This window comes from Calypte anna, chromosome 5A (assembly GCF_003957555.1).
Source record: "Calypte anna isolate BGI_N300 chromosome 5A, bCalAnn1_v1.p, whole genome shotgun sequence".
Taxonomy (NCBI): Eukaryota; Metazoa; Chordata; class Aves; order Apodiformes; family Trochilidae; genus Calypte; species Calypte anna.
In genome coordinates, this window is record NC_044251.1 from 36313233 (window position 1) to 36326079 (window position 12847).

The 12847-nt window shown below is 42.1% G+C and overlaps 1 protein-coding gene and 1 long non-coding RNA gene across 2 annotated transcripts; both read left to right on the forward strand.

Moving 5' to 3' along the window:
• Positions 1 to 2910: 2910 nt before the first annotated feature.
• LOC115598471 (nesprin-2-like) lies at positions 2911 to 8149 on the forward strand. Its single transcript, XM_030452501.1, has 8 exons — positions 2911 to 2964; positions 3743 to 3936; positions 4198 to 4339; positions 5268 to 5399; positions 5980 to 6132; positions 6390 to 6599; positions 6905 to 7006; positions 8012 to 8149. Exons 1-8 carry the CDS (start codon positions 2911 to 2913, stop codon positions 8147 to 8149), a joined length of 1125 nt encoding a protein of 374 aa, XP_030308361.1.
• Positions 8150 to 10342: 2193 nt separating this feature from the next.
• On the forward strand, positions 10343 to 11513 carry LOC115598478. Its single transcript, XR_003987684.1, has 3 exons — positions 10343 to 10366; positions 10635 to 10808; positions 11486 to 11513. It is a non-coding gene; the product is annotated as an uncharacterized LOC115598478 (long non-coding RNA).
• The last annotated feature ends 1334 nt before the right edge of the window (positions 11514 to 12847 follow it).

Here is a 12847-nt window from a genome sequence, read left to right on the forward strand (position 1 = left end):
CAGTGCAGCCAGCTCCAACACTGCCCTTCAAGCACCAGGAGAGGCACATCAGGAACATGGTGACATCACAGGACCATATAATGGTCTGGGCTGGAAAGGACTCAAAAATCACCTCGTTTCACCTCTTCTTGCATGGGCAGGGACACCTGTCCCTAGAATGATGATCAAAGCTCCACCCAACCTGTCCTTGCACACTACCATTTGGAGGAGGAAGCCACAACTTCACTGGGCAACCTGTTCCATTGTCTCACTATCCTCTAACTAAGGAATTTTTTTTCATGTCTGCCCTCTTCCAGTTTAAAACCATTACCCCTTTTCCTATCACTACATGCTTTATAAAAATTCTCTCCCCAGCTTTCTTGTAGCCCCTTCAGGTACTGGAAAGGCCACTATCAGGTCTCTTCTGAGCCTTCTCCAGACTGGATGCCTTTCTGCATTTCCTAGAATTATTTACTGCCAGGAAGAAGCCATGATAGAAACTACCTGGGATATCAGAAACATTATACCAATTGGCACTCCCCAATCTTTACTCCAGCAAATAATTGGATTTATTTCTTAAGAATCTTTGCCATATTGTACATAATTTATTCCAAATATTACATGTTAGAATCAATTACTATAATGCATAACAGACAAGTCCACCCTGATAATTCACTTTTTACATACATCCAGCCATCTGTCCACAATAGTATTAGCCTCATGCTTTAATGAAGATTCCTCAAAGCTTCTCATTTTATTGAGCTGGAACTGAAGGATTTTGCAGATCTGATTTATTTTGTCTGCATCTTCAGAGTGATCATTAAATTCCTCCTTTGCCTCTTCCACCTGTGAAAAAGACAAAAGTGATATTTATGAGCATCTTTACACTTATTCAGCAGAACATTTTTTACTGATTTGCTGTTCTTCTGAGTTTCAAGAAACCTCAGCATTACACTAAATAATTTATTTTATCTAATATGAGGAGACTTTGAATATATCCTTTGTTGTTATATTCCTGTCATGCTGAGAGGAACATTCCCATTAGAAATCTGTATCAGTCTGTTATTGGCTGCAGAACAGACGAGTGGGAACTATGAATAATATAGTTTTGACTAAGAGAGCCAAATCCACAGTTTGCTTTCCAATTTGTGATTGCAGGATCCAAGGGGACTGCACATCCATGCACAGAACCTCAGTTACAGAAATAAACAATGCACAACATGGGAAGCAGCTGAGACACTATTGCCACTATAAAAAATATAACCTGGCATTCTCATCCTCAGGTTTCAAACTAATTTTAAAAAAAGGTTAAATCCTACTTAAATGTAGCCATTATCAGACATGCCATTGCTAGGGACAGAAATGTTCCTTTTTCCTCCTTTCTATTTCAGCACTGCTGCTTTGTGCTTAATTGCAACGTCAGTGTTTACAAACACCATGGAAAAGGAACACTGACCTCTGGTGTTCGGCAAGATGCTACTCAAAGCTCTCCTCATTTCCTGGAGACAGCTGTGACATCTTCCCACAGAGACCCTGCCAGCCCCTGAGACAAGGGGAGGGATGGCAGAGCAGCACCCACAAACCAGAACGAGGCAGAGAACTTTCTCTGTTGTCCGTTTACATGATTGGAAATAAAAAAAAATCATCAGCAACCAAGGACATGCCTTGTACTGTGCTGTGGGTATTATAGTCTGCAATTCTGAGAGGGGGAATTTAAAACCTCAGGGTGAGGAGGAAGGGTTGTGATGAGAGAGTGGAGTTTCCAGGGAAGTGGGGCCAGGGGGGTGCAGGAGGAGCCCCAGTGACACGAGGTGCCACAGGTCTCATGGGTGAAACCAAGAGAAGTCTCTGCCTCTCCTGGAGAAGGGATGGCAAACACAAACACCATCCCATTGCCTTAGGGAAGAAACCACTTACATTCCCTCTTACTTTGAACCATCCCAGGCACTGCCTGGGAGCAAATGTTCCTGAGTGATATAGGTGATGCTGCATCAGAATGCCTAAAAATGGAATACAGACAACCGGTTGTGTAACCCATAAAATTCATTACCTTTGGCTGCAAATGTCTATGTGCACTTCTTGGTTTTTTGATAGCTTACAGCATCATAATAGTAACATCTGCTACTGTATCAGTATTGCTTTTACTTCAAAGTGTGGTCCGAGGCTTTTTTGCTGTTTCATTTTACAAGCAAACTTCTTACTTCTACAATACTACTTAAAATGTAGCTTGTCTTCTTACCATTCAGCAAGCAAGAGTTTTGTATCCTCCCATAACTGCTCTGTAACTCTGCACTGTTCATTTGCTTCCTCTGCCTTTTCCTCTTGGATCTGTGGCAGCTTATTAGCAATTTCTCTCATAGGTTTCATTTCAACAGCAGCACAATCCAATTCCTTTTCCAATTCTGTTAATTATTTTACCCTTTATTAGAAAAAAAATGAAATACAGACTTATATTAAAGTAATTCTTTGACTTTTCTCCCAATGTAATTATTAAGTTCCCTAGAGATTCATCCTGAGCTCCACATACTGACTATATTAAATGACATCATAAACGTCTAATTTGAGCTTCAGTTCTTGTAATTTGACACAGGCCTTCAGAGAAGTTGTGCTGACCTAAACCCTTTGAGAAAGTAAGAGCTCTCTTCTTTAGAAGATGGCTCCATGTTGTTACAAGTGGATGTTCATTAATTTTTGTATTTTTCAGAAAACCATTTGATTCCATGGCTCATGGTAGCAAATTCCTTGAGGGAGGCTGGGCTGACAGAAGATAAAAACCTTTCAGAAGTCAGTGATCTGATCAGTATATACCATTCACTGGTAACACTTGTAAGTGAAATGGCAGGGAGTGCTGAGAGACCTGCAGTGAAAGGACAAAATTTTGAACAACTTGCCCAGAATGTTTCTTGCTGGATCAAAAAGCCTTTTAGGAACATGAGTTCACAGGAAAGTGAGTTGCCATCAGATGAAAGGATTCCACAGATAAAGGTACGGTTTAAGATATATTTTTTACTTCAAAGCTCATGCTAATATTGGGAATTCTTGATGAGTCTGTACCTCCTAAAAGATAATTGACACTGCTGATTGTCTGTGGCTCCTTTGGGAGGTGGATGCTGGGGCTGGCTTTTTTGTGGGGTTTTGGGGTTTAGGTTTTGGAGGAGGGGAGTTTCATGGTTTATTACCATGAAAAATAAGTAACTTTGAAGAATGTGTAACTGGCAGGAGCAGTGACTCCACCAGCTCTCCTGCACCACAGCTCCATGCTCCTTGCTGAGTTTCCCAGTAACTCCCAGCTTCAGAGATCATTCCCACCTTTTTGTGCAAGGGTTCAGAGAAGCCCCCCTGATGTATTTGTGTAAGAGCAACCACAGTCTCTCAGTACTGCAGGAGCACAGCCTAAAAGGGAACTTGCATAGCCAAGGAGAGAATTAGCACTGGTAAAGGCTCTTACAGAAATATATCTGTGAGCACAGACAGGTAGAAAATCCACGCAGCTTAGCAAGTTTGTAAGCAGAAATTGCACATAATTTGGTCAAACAATAGGAATGGAGGGCTAGTATCAGTTAATCTGCTAGCAGGAACAGCAAGACAAGCCTCATAACTGTAAGGAAGAGAAATGTGAGGACTTGAGCAGCAGGTTAGAATGAGTCAAACTTTGAGTAAGTGGAACTGGGCAGTAATCTTTGCAAGAGTAGCAACTGTTCCATGCCCTTCAGATTCTGTGCATGGTGAGTCCAAGGCATCTCTGCTTTTGCCATTTCCCCAGGCTGCACCTGCAGGTTCTGTCCTCTTGTCACCTCTGGAAGCCTTCCCACAGCAGGTTTCTCTTTACAGGTTCAAAACAGGGAGACGATGGACCCAGCACCCCTGGAGATCCTACACTCAGATGGCTCCAGCACTCCTCAGCTTTCCCTTGCTGAGCAGCCCCTCAATTGGCACAGTGGTTTCCAGCACCCACAGGTAATTCTCCTGCTGTCCAGGAGCCAGGAGTGACACCTGCCACAAACTAAAGCAGGCACTTCTGGAGGCAAGCTGAGTGTTTCTGACAGACATTGTACAAAATCACAGAGGTGATTGGATTAAAGACCATCCATGAACTTGGTCACACTCTGGTTTGGGGCAGGAGCAATAGAAACTGATTTTATACAAGAACTCTTACAAGACTGATTTTCCTTAATCTGCTTTGATATTTGCCATTCTAACAGTGTTTTCTCAATACAGCAATGGAGCATCTGATCCAAAGAGTGAGCAGGCTGACCCTGCCTTAGCTCCAAAGGACCAAAAGGGTAATAAATGGCAATATTTACAGCAAGAGCTCTCATCAAAGATGAAATCTCCTCTCAGCCAGCTTGTGGAACCTCAGGTTTGTTTAAGTTCCCTAAAACACTTTCTGATGGTGGTGGTTGGTTGTGGTAAAGACAGCAATTAGTGTATCTTCCTACATCATCATATCATGACTCTTCATGAAACCTGTGCAAGCGTCCTCCAGAGGAAATTGTTTCTGCACACTGCTCTCATGATTGCCTTTTCATTTTACTGTGAGATAAAGAATGTCTCTGAAGGAGTGACTGCTAAGCACAGTGTGGGAGCACCTAGGTGTATCCTTGTAGCTAACATTCAGACCAGATGTTATCTGCTTCATTCTTTCAAGAGGACTAAGAGAGTCAGCCAGGAACCTCCCAGGTGGTTTTTGTGGCTGTGGGTTAAGTCTCAGTTCTTGCAACTGAGAACAAAAAAATTGTCTGGCTTTAATTTTCTTGTGCCATTCACCACTGTGTTCTCTTTCTCACATATCAAAAGCAGAGTTTGGATTGCAACCAGAGCACATCAGGCATTTCTTCTGAACAGACTGCACGGTTTTACTGCTTGGACAAAGCTGTAATTCCTGCTATTAACAGTTCTGTTCACATTACCTTAGAATGATTAGATTCCCTGTTCTCTGAAATTACTGCATCATATGGAAGAACATCAGTCATGTACAAGGGTGAATGCCAGATCTCTTTCAGGCAAGATTTACACTGCAGCAGGCAGCAGGTTCTGCCTTGACGCAAACTACAACTCATAGCCCTGACCATCAGAGGCTCCTTCTCAGACCCTGTCCCATCAGGGCCCAGCCCACTCAACTCATTTGTGCCAGGAAAAAAGGGAATCCCCCCCATCCAGGTGCTTTATATTAAAGCCTTGAAACTTCCCTTTTAATGCTTTTTGAGACGAGTGTTATCTAGATGCCCGTAGCCCTATCCTCATTTGAGCTGTTCACCTAATTGCCATGTACTTCTTCCAAATATTAGATTACAACAAAGATGAATATGCTGCCCCGAGGCACATTTGCTAGTGCAGGAGCCCCAACTGTGGAAGAACTGAAAACTTACACTGTCCAGCTGGGAGACCTAAGCCAAGAAGCAAATGTGGTGCATGCACAGGTAAAAATGACATGTCCCAGCACTTCAAAAAATATGCCAGGGACTCTAGACATGAGACACTGTTTGGGCACTGGGAAATGTTGCCAGTAATCATAATATTGCAGATGGTGTTCGTGGTAGTGTAGCTTTGGCATCAAGTATGGAGTGTAATGTAGAAATCCATTTAGGATTTTTAGAGGAAACATTTGAAGTTGCAGCTATGATACTTTCACTGCTTGAATCCAAAGTTTTGCCAGTCTGGGTAAAACTCCTCTGACTGTATAAAGCAAGGAGCCCACAAATGATTTCAGTAAATCTGCAGTACTGGAGCTGAGAAGACAAATTTTGTTGTGCCCCTTGCTGAGATTAGAGCCCTGTAAGACTGCAACCACACCTGGTACATAAAAGGTCATTGTCTCGGCTTTGGCCTGGACATCTCTGAATATTACATTCACCTAACTGTCTCATAAGTCTGTCCCTCAGTATTTCAGTAATTACGTTTTATTATTAGCTGACTGAACCTCTCACATTATATGAGTGAATAAATCTTAGCCAAGCCTTGGGTAAAAGTACTGAAATCTTCTGACTTGCCTGTACCCAGGATAATGTGGCCGAGGAAGTCTCTTCCAATTTGGACAGAAAATTGTTTGAGTTGCTCCTGGCAATCAGCCGATGTTTGAATAACATGGAGGAGATGTTAAACACCTCAGTCCTCTCCACTGAAGAGGCAGCTGTGCAGCAGGCTCTTTATGAGGTAACTGTCCTAAGCATCCAGTCACCCCAGAAAGCACCCCAGTTGCTTTCTGTTACAACAGAATGTATAAGACCTGATATTTCCTCTGTTTTGCTGGTATTATTCAGGAGTAACTGCCAAAGTATTTGGTGTTGCATGGATTTAGTCCTTATGGCTTTTATCTGCAATTATCAACTTGAGTCCTTCTGCCTTTTACAGGCAAGAGTGCTTGGACAGAAACCATTTTCACTCATGTTATCTTTCTTTCAATCCTTTAGACTCTTTCTGTTGAGCTGCAAAAACTTCACGCTGATCTGAGTGATAAAAAGGATGATCTTCTAAAGTCTATTAGCTGTGCTGGTGGGAGCACAGATGTGTTCTGTGAGTGCTTTAACAACTTGCAGGCACGGCTGGAACAAACCCAAGCTGCCACTGCTTCAAGGAGCAACTTGATGAAGGCTGGGCTGGATCATAATAGCAATTATCAGGTACTCCACTGCCAAATGCACATCTTGTTTCACAGCATCTGTTAAACTTGTCAGTGTTAATGCACTGGAGTTACAGATGAGCAATCTATAATGGACTGTCTTTTTTGGGGGGGGTACTAAACAAACTCATTGTGGTGTTTTGTATATTCTTTGTGCTGCTGTATGGACTTGGGAGAGGGGGGCTGCTTCCCTTTTGGGAGTGCTTTTGCTGTAGGAGGAAACCATTTTGTTTGCTGTGCACTTTTGTCTGGTCATTTCTGTATTCTTGATATATGATGTGTTTCTGTTGTTTGTTTCTTTTGCAGAATGAAACCAGGCTGCTCTATGATGAGTTAGCTGAGAAAAAAGCTTCTCTGCAACAATGCTTGAATGCAATACATGGACATGATGTTTCTGAACAGCTTCAGGTAATTTCATTTGAAGGAAAGGAGAGGACAAACTCACAGCAATAATTATAATTTCTTGTTTTCTGCAATCTGTTAAGCATCATATTTACTAAAGTTTGAGTCTTGTTTAAGTTTTAAGAATGGAGGAAGGAGAGGGTTCAGTATTCACCACCCCTTTTTTCTACTACAGCCCAATGGGCAGTCAGACCTAATTCCCATCCTGTTAGTAGCTGGAGCAGAGGAACCAGTCTCTCCATGACATCCCAAAGCAAATATACCCCACACTATGGCAGGGAGGAAAAAGAGTTACGCAAAGTAGAGCACTGTACATATTATGGTTTTTAATATGCCAGACTAGTTTTTCTTTGTAGGAATAGGACTCAGTATTTATAGCTACTCGCTCAGCATTTATGATATTTTGCTAGCTGTGTTTTCAATTTTTAAGATGTTGTTTAGCAAACTTCCCATTTTTTTGATAGCAAATCAAAAGCAGTGTTGACGAAAAACATGCCAGGTTGTGCCAGATGGTGAAAGGGAAGAAACTGCTGACTGAAGTCCAGAAATAAGAAGCCAGATTAGGAAGAAGAAAGAGCAGTGGTTGCCCTTAACCAAAAAGCTGGCCAGGAACTACAATGTCAGACATTACTCAGACTCTTGGTCAGGTTGCTCAGCAATTACACATACCAGCTAAAAATTATTTTCTCACCTTCTATAGATGTATTTTATGAAATATGACAGTTAGCTAATAAACAACATCACTCCTTTGAATTTAAAAATGAGGAAAAAGAAAAAAAAAAAGCAGTGGTGATCAGAGGTGTCCTTTATTACACAGCTGAGCTCCTCTAACTGTGTAGACAGGAGCTTCGCTTCCTCCTCGCTCCTGCAGGAACAAGGTTTTCATTGCTGTCATTGCAAGCAGAACAGCACATGGCTCCTCACAGAAAGGAAGCCAAACCAGAGGGTGAGAAATGCATCCCAGACTCAGCTACACAGTGTATGTTTGTGTGTTCTGTTTTCTCCCTGTAGCTACAACAGAGGCTCAGAGGAATTAATGAAAGGGCTGGATTCTGCTCAGCAGAGGATGAAGTTCTGGAAAGAAGCAGTCCATCAAAATGTCACAGGATCTTCCCACCATCAGGGGTGACATCAGCAGATTGTGTGTAAGTCAGTTCTCCTGCCAGGTTTAGGTAAGACATTGTAACTTCCAGTGCAAATCACCCTTTTGAGCCATCAATGTCTTGGTAATTTTTCTCTGAAGCCTGATGAACTCTCCCATCATCTGTGACAGATTGAAGAACTTGCCAGAACACTTGGTTATGCTTACAATCAGCCTTTGCTTGATTATTCAAGTGCTATTGACTCCTCTCCAAGGGAAGCAGAGCTAACAAAAGTGCTAAAATTAAGGAAGATCTCTGCTACACAGGCTCTTTTGTTGTGGGCAAAAGAACAATGTTTAATGTAAGTTGCATCCAAGATGTGTAAATAGTATATTATATGTTTTAATTACTGCTTTCCTCTTAATGTGGTGGTGATATTTTCCCATTTTGGGTTTTCATTTGTTTGTTTGTTTTTAAATTATTTAGTGACAGCTTAGCAGAAAAACCTTCAGATTTCAGGTGTCGTTACCATTACTCTTAGCATCAGTCAGGCCTTGAATATTTTCACATGAGCCCTTTAAATCTAATAAAATTAAGCTAACTGAACTAATAAAATATCACAATATAAATTGAGTTCTTTGGCTTTTCTCTTTTAGGGGTTTCTGTGTGATGTCTAGTGGAATGTTTATGTGATTTGCTAGTTTTAATCCTCATGGCTGGCACTGGTTAACAAAGTTTCAATAATGAATAATGAATGTCTTTATTTTTTTAAGGAAAATGTAGAATTTCTAGGATTCCCACATCCTGAATTTTACTGCCAAATCAGTGCATGATTCCTGGGAAGGAAGTCTATTTTGCAGTGTGACACTTGAGTTAAAAAAAGCAAAGTAACAAAAGACACCCAGAGATACAGCCTCCAAAAATCTGACTGGTTTTGTATCTCCATGTGAGCAGGAGAGGTCGGGTCCCTTATTACCTGTGGTACAATTGGTCGAGATCCAGAATAAAGCACTGATTATCATTAGAAGGATGCTAATTGACAACTTCAAACAGGAAAATGTGTTGAATATTCATAGATCAAAACTGCTCTATCCAAGACATCTCATGATAAATATTCAAATGTGGCAGACTACTTTTGCATGCAAAATGCTGAGCTGTTTCCTGCCTGTTAGCACTGTACACCACAAGAGCCTTGATGTGTGCTTACTTGGGGATAACTTCATGATCAGACAATGCATATGCAAATGTCTGGTTTGTGCCTTCATTTGACAAGCTGTTTGGGTGGGAGAGCATGTTTAAAACATCCTGGTAATTGACTCTGAGGCGAAGACAGGGGAGGCAAAACGTTGGCAGAAAGACTGATTCAGGCACCAGAATCTCCTGTGGGTGGCAGCAGATTTCTTTCTCTCTGCACAGAGATTCTGCAGTGCACTATGCTGACAGTAACTGGAATATAAGATTTTTCCTTGACCAAATATTGAGCATCCATGATCAGTGCTAGTTTTTCATTTGTTCCTTTAAGTAAAAAGACATAAACCCTGTAGAGTCTTCTAATGCTTTTTAATCCAACCAGAGCTTGGCTGCAAGGGGAACCTCATGCCAAGAGCAAGTTGTGGCAGCAGAAGAGATATTGCAATCCCTGATGGAAAATGTTTCAAGTCAAGTGTCCCAAGAGCATTCTCAGACCACTGAGCTGCAAGCAAGAGTTTCTGCCCCTGTACTCAGCCCTGGTGAGGCCACACCTCGAGTACTGTGTCCAGTTCTGGGCCCCCCACTTCAGGAAGGATATCGAGGTCCTGGAGCAGGTCCAAAGGAAGCAACTGGGCTGGTGAAGGGACTTGAGCACAGACCCTATGAGGAGAGGCTGAGAGAGCTGGGGCTGTTCAGCCTGGAGAAGAGGAGGCTCAGGGGAGACCTCATCACTCTCTACAACTCCCTGAAAGGAGGTCGTAACCAGGTGGGGGTTGGGCTCTTTTGCCAGACGACTTTCAACAAGACAAGAGGGCATGGTCTTAAGTAGTGCCAGGGGAAGTTTAGGTTAGATATTAGAAAGAATTTCTTTACGGAAAGAGTGATCAGACATTGGAATGGGCTGCCCAGGGAAGTAGTGGATTCTCCGTCCCTGGAGATATTTAAAAAGAGACTGGATGTGGCACTCAGTGCCATGGTCTAGCAACCGCAACGGTGGTTCAAGGGTTGGACTTGATGATCTCTGAGGTCTCTTCCAACCCAGCCAATTCTATGATTCTATGATTCTATGAAAAAAGTCAGAGACAAAATAGAGGTACTGTTTTCTGATTGTCATTGTACTTTATACTCACAGACAACCTTAACTTTAGCATTTTTGTGACTGGGAAGACTTCCTGTCATTTGTGTAAAATAAAAAACATTTCATATTATTGGAATCAGTCTCCCAGGCTCTTGTCGGGACAAAACCAAGAACATTATTTCAAAGATCTCAGCTCAGAAAACTTGAGTGATGTTATGAAGCAATAGCTTCATGTAATTACTGACACTGGAGCACGTTCTGAAAAGAGTTTTGTTCTTCCAAGGCTGTCGTGGGTGACATCAACAACGTTTTGTCCACATTTGAAAAGACACCTTCAGAGAAGGAGGCTTTGCTCAATTTTGAAGAATCCCAGAAAGAACTCGAGGCCTCTGTTTCAAAGGCTGTGCAACTTGTCAGTCAAAACTTAAGTCCTGAAGAATGTATTTCAAGATATGAGGTGGGTTCGTTTTCTGAGCCAGCTGAATTTGAGTGTTTCTTAGTGCTATTTAGTATCTAGAGGCTGAGGTACCACAGTGAGAAAAATAGCAGATTTTTTGTTTGGTAGCTATTAATGCTTTCCTCAGCTTTTTGATGTAGCACTTTTAGCATACATTAACTTGTCAGACAGCTTGAATGAAGAAATGCAGATCTGTATGGCAGTTTGTTCAGTGCCCTGTCTTAATGAAATTACTCCATCATCCCTTCAGAACTCATCATTTTCTGATCCACAGCAATTTTATCCCCTGATTAATAATTCCCATCAGGAATCGCATGCCTAAATTCTTGAACAAGTTTTTAAAGCATGATTACAGGTACAACCCCTTCTTTTTCCCAATAAGGATTCTAATCTCAAAATCTGCACTGTTAAGTGGGTCATTACTGAGGCACCAAAAACTGAAGTGTCCAAAATCTGTGTTGCCACATCTTGCACAGCAAGCCCTGGGCAACATGTGCTGGGAGCCTGGCAGAGCCCCACTCCAGCCCAGCTTGCAGTGTCTCATGGCACTGATGCAGACCTTCCAGCATGCAATGTTTATGTGCTTTATGACTGCTTTTTGTGTGGTACTGATGTGATTTTATTAAGTACATTATCTACATTCCATTCCATTTTTCATTCTGATGCTTTTCTTGCAGGAAGCTTTTAATGCCCTGGACAGTAAAGTTCTTGAGAAATTTTTGAAAGCAGCTGAAAAACTGAAAAACATTTCAAATTATAATGAAAAGCTGATAGTGAAAGAAAAGCTAATTCATTATTATTTCTTTTGTTGATCATAAAACTTTTCTATATTAATGTTGATTACAAAAAACTCCCGCAAGTGTTGCAATTTGAATCATGCTATGTAGAGCTCTGTCTTGGTTTTGGCCCAGCTGACAGCCAGACACCACATGGCCACTCACTTACTCCATCTCTCAGTAGGATCAGGTTAAAATAGAAGGAAAAGCTTGTGGGACACGACAAAATCCCTCATCAATTTTGTTTTGATCCCTATCTGCTCCACAGTTAACCTCCAGGGGCTTGCAGGAGGTCACCTGCCCCACCATGGTCTTCACCTTGAGCTACAGGGGGATCTCCTCACCAGCCCACCTCTTTCCTCTCCTTTACTGTCTGGGGAGGTGTCCAGAAGCTCTTCACAAGAGGCTCCAGCAGCGGTTTAGATTGGATATTAGGAAAAATGTCTCTACTGCCAGAGTGGTCAAGCGTTGGACCAGGCTGCCCAGGGAAGTGGTGGAGTTACCATCCCTGGAGGTGTTCACAAATATCTAGAGGTAGCTCTTTGGGAAATGGTTTTGAAGGCATGGTAGTGTTGTGTTGACAGTTGAACTTGATGATCTTAGGTCTTTTCCAACCTTAATGATTCCATGATTCTATCATTCTAGAAGCCACCATTGCAGCCCTGCCCCTTGCTGTAAAACCCCACCCCTAACCCCAGCATATGTCATAATCATATATAATCAGTTTTTATATAAATCTGCCCAGCATCCTTGGGGAGCAGACACCCCAAGGTGCCATCAGGCTGGTAGACCTACTGTCAAGGAGCCTTCTGTGAAGAAACAGAGTCTGGTGCACCTTGAGCTTAACCCAGTTTGGCTCTTGGTGTGTTTACTCTCAGGAGGCAGTGAACTCAGAGTACCCTTTGCTGTTCTTGTCATTAATAACCAGCCTGTCTCTTTTTGTGCACTTCTGTAGCTGAAAAAAAGGGGAAAGATGTCTCTTCTACCTCCCTCAGTTGAAGAGTCAGAACTCTTTTCTTTCCTCAGCAAGGTGAGTTCAGTGTATAGCTTGTCTATACAGATGGGTGTGCCAGATACAAGGTTTGGGTACAAGACAAATTAAGATATGTGTCAAGGCAGAATACTTCAGAATAAATTGGAACAGCTGGTATCACTCAAGGATACTGAGAAATTGCTCTCCACCAATATCAGAATGCCAGTATTACACAGCACCTAGATCTTGATGTGTGACCTTGCTCTTGGTGGGATTGCTCCTTTATGGAA

Bases quoted from the DNA above. Each gene is read 5' to 3' on its own strand.
- LOC115598471 (XM_030452501.1), top strand. From the start codon at position 2,911: ATGAGTTCACAGGAAAGTGAGTTGCCATCAGATGAAAGGATTCCACAG. The intron at 3,937-4,197 runs GTAATTCTCCTG...TTCTCAATACAG, and splicing joins GTGGTTTCCAGCACCCACAG to CAATGGAGCATCTGATCCAA. The intron at 6,133-6,389 runs GTAACTGTCCTA...TCAATCCTTTAG, and splicing joins TGCAGCAGGCTCTTTATGAG to ACTCTTTCTGTTGAGCTGCA.